The sequence below is a fragment of the Vigna unguiculata genome, chromosome 7 (assembly GCF_004118075.2).
Source record: "Vigna unguiculata cultivar IT97K-499-35 chromosome 7, ASM411807v1, whole genome shotgun sequence".
Taxonomy (NCBI): domain Eukaryota; kingdom Viridiplantae; phylum Streptophyta; class Magnoliopsida; order Fabales; family Fabaceae; genus Vigna; species Vigna unguiculata.
This window is the reverse complement of record NC_040285.1, coordinates 1,295,721-1,302,935: the sequence shown is the minus strand read 5'-3', so window position 1 is coordinate 1,302,935 and position 7,215 is coordinate 1,295,721. Positions and strand designations below refer to the sequence as shown.

The window sequence follows — 7,215 nt, the reverse complement described above, 5'->3', positions numbered from 1 at the left end:
AATTATTTGATTTTTAAAATTTAATTATGAATAACAAAAATAAATAACATTAATAATCAATTTATCAAATTTAATCATTTCAGAGGATTTTATGCTTTAATTATTTTGTCAACATAGATTTTAATAATAATTAATTATAACTAAAGTCAAGTCAACTGTGTCCATTAACATTTTTTCTTTCACAATGAAATCACATCGTACAGACCTGACTTATTTACCTTTATAAATTTTTCAAAAAACATTTTTTATTTTGAAATTGCACTACATTGATAAATTATCAATATATTCAATGTCATTGTCAAGTGTTACACACATCAATTAACTACTCAGACATGGCACTTTTAGTAAACAATTTAATTATTATGGGTTACAAAATATTAAAAGACAAATAAAATTTGTTTAGATTTGAAAAAAAAAAATACATATATATATATATATATTAAATTACTTAAATCTTTTTCACAAAATTTATCTTATCACTTTCAGTTCTTCATGTTGTCATCGTTGATTTGCGTGATATTGGGCTGACAAACCCATACTTAAAGCCCACCTTACTGGACCTTACGCAAAGCGCAAGTTGGCACGTGTTGCTGATCTCAATGTTTTCCACCACTACACACGTGTACAAGTTCCAAAAAATGAAAGCATCATATTGCAACAGCGCGTTGCCACGATTCGTTTCATGTTTTAACTCAGCGTCTTCAACGCCATTTCCACCATCATATTCCTTAACGGCGAAGCTATCGCCGAAGGGCACAATCGTCATTGCACCCTCATCTGTTTCTTCAGTTTCTCAGTATTAAGGATAAGAATCGAAGCCTCCCCCCTTCTGCTCGGAAAGGGAACAACGGTAACGGTCATGGGGCTTCTGTCGAACAGGTACGCTTAATTTCGATTTCTACTACGTTGCTTCAATTGGGTGCTTTTAAGGTTTCTTTTTTATTCCGCCTCTGTTGTTGCCTGAAAAGAAAACAAAATCGGAAAATTTGTTGAATTGAAATTTGAAACTGTGGATGCAGAGTAACTAGAGAGAGCCTGAAACCAGGGGATCATATCTACTCTTGGAGGACTGCGTACATTTATGCTCATCACGGTTCTCCCTCTTCACTTTTCTGTTTTGTTGTTTTGTTCAATGGAAAATTAAGAAGATTTTCGAAGTTTTTCATGATTTAGATTGCTTTAGGCTTATACGTAAGGAGATTCGTGGAGTAAAATATGTTATAATTATTATTTTTGCTGATTTAGGCATATAGTGAAGTTTTTGATGAGACCATTGACATGAAAGGGGGTTTTCACCTTCAGCTGTGTGGATTTTAAACTTTGAAAAATAATGGAAATTGTCTTTGCCCTATATTGGTACTTCCCTTTTTTTTCACCTAGAATGTAGGAAATAGAACAGTAGCGGAACAGAAAGATAACTCAATTGGTGCTGTATTAGAGAGAACTCCATCTTCACTATATGATTATTTTTGTCTGTACTTGTCCATGGGATTAAATATTCGACAAAACTATTCATTTTACTGTCACGGTCACGGACATTGAAAACTATATGATGAAAGAGTAAGGTGAAGAAGATTGTAGCATTAGATAGAACTGATGTTAATGATGGAGATACAATTTTGAAGGTATATGGGTGTTGGACAATGCTCTTACATTAAATACCATTCTATCATTAACAATCAGTGCATAAACCTTAAGTTTAGTGAAAGAATTGGGAGCCATGTAGCCAATGCAATCCTACTTGCAATGGTGTTATTATAATTTATATGATAGTTCTGTCTTACACCGGTGTTCTAAATATCTGTTTGATGATTTATGTATGGTGTATGGTTGGACAATCCACCTATAACTCTTACACTTTCCCTCCTCCTTTCCATTGTGCTATTGTGAGAGTCGCACTAATCATCAAACTAATTCACATACACAACAAAGAAATACTAAGATTGAGTTATCTTTCATTTAAAAATCAAAGTGTGTGTGATGATGACGGATTCTCTTGTTGTGTGTCTGAATTAATGGCAGGCATTTATGTGGGTGATGACAAAGTCATTCACTTCACCAGGCGTGGGCAAGAAGTAGGTACTGGTACTGCACTAGATCTTCTCCTCGTTAGTTCAGGACCAGCCAGGCCTAGAGAAAGTTGTCCAACATGTACAGCACCCCAAGAGGAACACGGTGTTGTCTCCTCCTGCCTGAACTGCTTCCTGGCCGGCGGCGTCCTGTATCGGTTTGAGTACGCCGTCTCCCCTGCCCTCTTCCTCGCAAAAGCTCGCGGCGGAACGTGTACTCTTGCAGTCTCCGACGAAGATGATGTCGTCGTCCACCGGGCAAAACATCTGCTTGAAAATGGCTTTGGATGCTATAATGTTTTCAAAAACAACTGTGAAGACTTTGCTATCTATTGCAAAACTGAACTCCTTGTTGCTGAGCAAGGAAGAATTGGACAAAGTGGCCAAGCCATTTCCATCATAGGGGGTCCTCTTGCTGCTGTTCTATCCTCGCCTCTACGAATGGTTACTACCAACGTATATGGAATGGCAGTGACTGCTGTTGGAGTGTACTGTGCCAGTAGGTATGCTACGGACATTGGAATGAGGGGTGATGTGGTGAAGGTGCCTGTTGAAGAGTTAACAAGAAGATTGGCCACTGGCTTTCTGCAGGTGGTTGAATCCCAAATGCCAATGAACCTTGCTCATCAATCTCCTCAACTTGTCACTCAGTGATCAAGCATTGTCTGTGTTCAAATATTTGGCTAAGATAAAAAACTTAATTAAATGGTATTATGGATTTGGACACATTATTTTGCTGGTTTAACTTGTCTTTTGTGTCTCAAATATATATAATTAGGACATATATGGTGATGGGAGGCAATATATATGAATATAGCTCATCTTAAATTTCAGTACCACTTCAAAAATTATGCATAACAAAAAAAATGGTACTCTATAAAATGCAACTTTGGAAATAAGTTTTATATATTATTTGTAGTTAGTCTAACAAATTCAGTTACCGATTTAAAATAAGTTTTAAAGGCGAAGAATTTACTTTTAACTTGAATTTAATTAAAAAAATGTCACAAGATTGACTTGAAAATTAAATAAAATAAAACAATGTGATGCAAAAAAAACACTTTTATTCGCTTCTAATTTAAACAGATTTTATAATTTTTAATCTCTAATTATTTTCTTTTGAACTGAAATAAGATCAAGTCCAAATTAATTTTATGTTAATATTGGTGGTAGTGGTTGAACTGGTTCGTTGGTAGGACATAATATTTCAACCATAACATACAAAATGTACTATACAAATTTGTGACTTCTTTTTCTATCTCTTGAACAATGATAGGTTAACCTTAAACATCATGCGCTAGATTAGATCTTTTTGCATGCGGCTATTCAAACAAATGAATTACAGAAACCTCCTGCTAGTAGTCCACTCAGAAAACAAAAATACTTCACAATTTTCTCAGATTACTTTCAAGATTGGGGTTGGCGACCAAAAAAATTATTGGAGAGGGTGTTGACCACTGCCTTTGAAATCTAGTTGGAACACTGTTCCCTGCTATGGCCTTACACAAGCAACACAGCATTTATACAACCATCATTTTCTGGGTTATTTGTGACCTGAGCATATTTACCTGCATCCGGGCAAACAAGATTTCAGCACATTGATTTCAGTTAAAATTTCAGTCAATGATTGACAAATAATCTTACCCCACACAACTTTCCCAGCAGGAGTGACAAGACCAAGTTCACTGACATTCACCTGAAATTGCAATGTGCAAAGAAATAAGCAACAAATTTTGGTCATGCTTCATATTACAGTTATATTATATATCAGGAAAAAAAAGAAGGAAGTTAGGAACATCTCAAATGCTTATATAATTGTGAGTATGAAAAATATAAATACCTCAATTATAGTTCCCTTGGTCATGACGCCAAGAGAGGTGTACATAGGGCCATTGGGGTTCTTCTTGACTCCAATTATTTCTAGATTGAACGTGCATTTAAGCTCTGGATGCGTCACATGAGCTTTAGTGAACCGCAGTCCTGTAGGACGAATGAATCGTTCGTACTTTGGAGGCTTTCTGGTAAAACCAGGTCCAACAAACGTAGCTTTTGTAACCATCCTCTTCCATTGCTTGGCTGAAAAATGGAGAGCCACAAACTATCAAGTGTTTTTCTAGGAATGATATGTGTACGTTTTGTCTAATACTGCTGAAGTGCTTACAGTGAACAACGAGTAAGGCACATTCACAAACAACAAGAATTCCAGATTATTCAATAATACAAGTAGACTAGCATGATTTAAGAGTTAGTGTTTTGACTTATTAGACTTAGCAACCAACAACACAAACATCCCAACCTACTCAAGCAAAGATATAGGGATTGTTTGTCTGTGTCCATAATCAACCAAGGAAGGAAAGCCAACAAGAAATAATTGCAAATAAGCATGACTTGCGTTAAGATGCCGAATGGATAATCATGCAATGTAATGTAACTAGTACTTGAAATTGAAAAGTGAAGTCAACAATTAACTTTGGCCAGCTAAATACTTGACTGAATAACCAAGGAAAGTGTAATGTAAATACTCAGTTACTTACTCTTTCTTTTTCCAGTCCGGACTACTTTGAACATCTCATCTTCAGCCACGGGACGTACCTGAAGAAATGAGAAATAATACATTTGTTTAATTACCACCCAAGAACGCCCTTTCTATCCACAGAAAATCAAAGAAGTATCAATGGCAATTCACCTTAGGTAGAGGAACATCCCATTTGCCAGCCTTCTCTTTCCTTTTTTGCTTAATGGTGTTGCTAAGAACCTAAAAATAGAAATCCATAAGATTACTTGCAAAACTTACAAAGCAAAACACAAAACAATCTTTTCAAGACATGAACATGCCTTTGCCCTGGTCGTGTTATCACGATCCAGAAGATACGCAGGGACAGCTCCATCCTGGACATTATCATCAGTCTTGCGCCTAGATTTTGACTCTTCATGCATAGCCAAACTGTTGACACAGAACAATTATGTAACTAGAAATGTATCTCATTAATCTCACACTCCAGAGACAAATCCAGAGATGAAAAAATACTATCCTAATCCAATTATTTGACATCAACTAATAACTAGTATTGATCAACTCCATTTAAGAACAATCAAGATATAAGAAATCAACCACAAGTAACTCTGGCATCAAAACTAATACAAAATACCAATAATGAAAATATCACCCCGATCACGAACACCCCTAAAGATAAAGACCATAAAAGCTAACACAGAACATATAAGGAGGAAAAACAGAAGCTAAAACACAATAAATTTGGAAAATAAAACAAAACAAAACTCACGTCTTCTTCAACTGAGCCTTTTCAGCGTAATTTTTCTTGGCAATCATTTTTCCCTTGATACCCAGAGCCTGTTCAATTGGAATTAACAAAAATACAAAGATTAAATTGAATCACGAGTCATGGCAATACAACTACGTTACAGTTAGCATAGTCAATTAAGTTTATCTTGTATTTAGAAAAGAAAAAAAAAAACAGAGCAAAAGTGAAGGCAACCTTCTGGGCCATTGCAGAGCGCTTGTGAACTTGACGCGCCTCTTTCTTGCGCTTACGCTCGAAGTGATCGAGACGGTAGCCATAGTCTCTTCTGTGACGTTCTATGTAATCTCCTTGCGGCTGAAAATACAAAAACCACAACGTAAAAATCAAAAAAACGAATGCAAAGAACAAAAAGAGTGTGAAATCCCAGTTGCAGAACGAACCATGGTGACGACGCGACAGTGTTTTCAGAAGCAGAAAAAATGTTTAACGTTAGAGAACGCGTCGCTTATAAACCCTAGGCTGCGACAGCAAAGGCTTACGTTAGGAGTCGTAAGCCGAATAGGTTTTAAGTTTGGCCCAATTTAAGTTGGGCTTCTTCACGAGACCACACTAATTGTCTCGAAGAAAACAGTTGTATATAAAAGTAATTTACCTATTTTATTTTTAAAAGAAAAATATTAAACATTGCCCCTATTAAAAATAATAATTAGTAAAATTCATGTTGTTAGTAAAATGCTAATCATATTCATGTAAAACAATAAAATTATAATAAGACAATGATATTTTAATTCATTTTTTTAACTGACTTTTAATTTATTGTTTTCATTACTATTAGATTATCATATCGCATTAAAAAAACAAATAAAAATATATCATCTAAAAATAATGAAAATGATAGGTTAAAAATAAATTAAAAAAATTGATTAAAATATTATTATGCATCCTAATACAATCATTTAACAACTAACTCATTGTTTAAAAGATACAAATAAATGCAGGACCAAAATAAAAAAGAATTACTAAGGAACTTATTTAATAAATGCAGGGACCATAAGTAAAACAAAACAAAAATATTGGGAACCTCAAGTAAAAAAATGCATCTATTAGTCTTACTTATTTAATAGATGGATCATCACTTAACAGGTGTGAGTAAACTATAACAATCCAACCAACAAAATAAATTATAAAGTACCATATACAAAAATTTTATTTAACGAACCACACAAAAGTTATTTAAACTTAAATCATATATCAAAGCTATCTAAAAAGTTAAATTATTTTTATTGATATGACTTAAATTTTATAAATACATATTTACTTTTTTTAGTGATATTTTATCTTTTAAAAGCAGAAAATAATAATCCCTTAACCTACTTAATTATAAATACGGAAAAATTATATTATTTTACCATTTAATTTAAAAAGGTTAGTTATAGAGAGACTGATATTATTTTAATGGAAATTTATATTGAGTAGGATAATCCAAATTCAATATAAAAAAATTTGGTTGAGTTCAACCCAATTTTCCATGATCCAATGGTGAAGATTATTGATTCTTAAACTCAATCCAACCTTGACAATATCATTAAATAGTACTAATAATAATAGTAGTATATATTCAATTTATTCTACTAGATGAATATATTTTTAAAATATTAAATCATGTATCTTTTTCAAATAAAGTTATGTTAGACATGAATTTTTACATCTCACACTCCAACATTTATCAATTTTTTGTCAACTCTCATCGATCATTTGTCATTACATGAAAAATTATTAAAAGTAAAATAAAATAATACAAAAATAATGAAGACCATGCCAAACTCATTATAAAAATTACATTTTATGAAACATAGACAAGCTATACTTATTGTAAAAAAAAA

The 7,215-nt window shown here is 33.4% G+C and overlaps 2 protein-coding genes across 2 annotated transcripts; one reads left to right on the top strand and one right to left on the bottom strand.

Moving 5' to 3' along the window:
* Positions 1-646: 646 nt before the first annotated feature.
* LOC114192826 lies at positions 647-2,902 on the top strand. Its single transcript, XM_028082650.1, has 3 exons — positions 647-879; positions 1,020-1,093; positions 2,023-2,902. The coding sequence occupies exons 1-3, from the start codon at positions 860-862 to the stop codon at positions 2,721-2,723; spliced, it is 795 nt and encodes a 264-aa protein (XP_027938451.1). The 5' UTR covers positions 647-859; the 3' UTR covers positions 2,724-2,902.
* A 337-nt stretch (positions 2,903-3,239) lies between these two features.
* On the bottom strand, positions 3,240-5,889 carry LOC114190154 (ribosome biogenesis protein NSA2 homolog). The gene is made up of 9 exons (XM_028078940.1): positions 5,773-5,889; positions 5,567-5,686; positions 5,354-5,421; positions 4,905-5,013; positions 4,756-4,824; positions 4,604-4,661; positions 3,910-4,145; positions 3,714-3,765; positions 3,240-3,637 (listed from the first exon to the last, which is right to left on the bottom strand). Exons 1-9 carry the CDS (start codon positions 5,773-5,775, stop codon positions 3,570-3,572), a joined length of 783 nt encoding a protein of 260 aa, XP_027934741.1. The 5' UTR covers positions 5,776-5,889; the 3' UTR covers positions 3,240-3,569.
* Between the last annotated feature and the right edge of the window lie 1,326 nt (positions 5,890-7,215).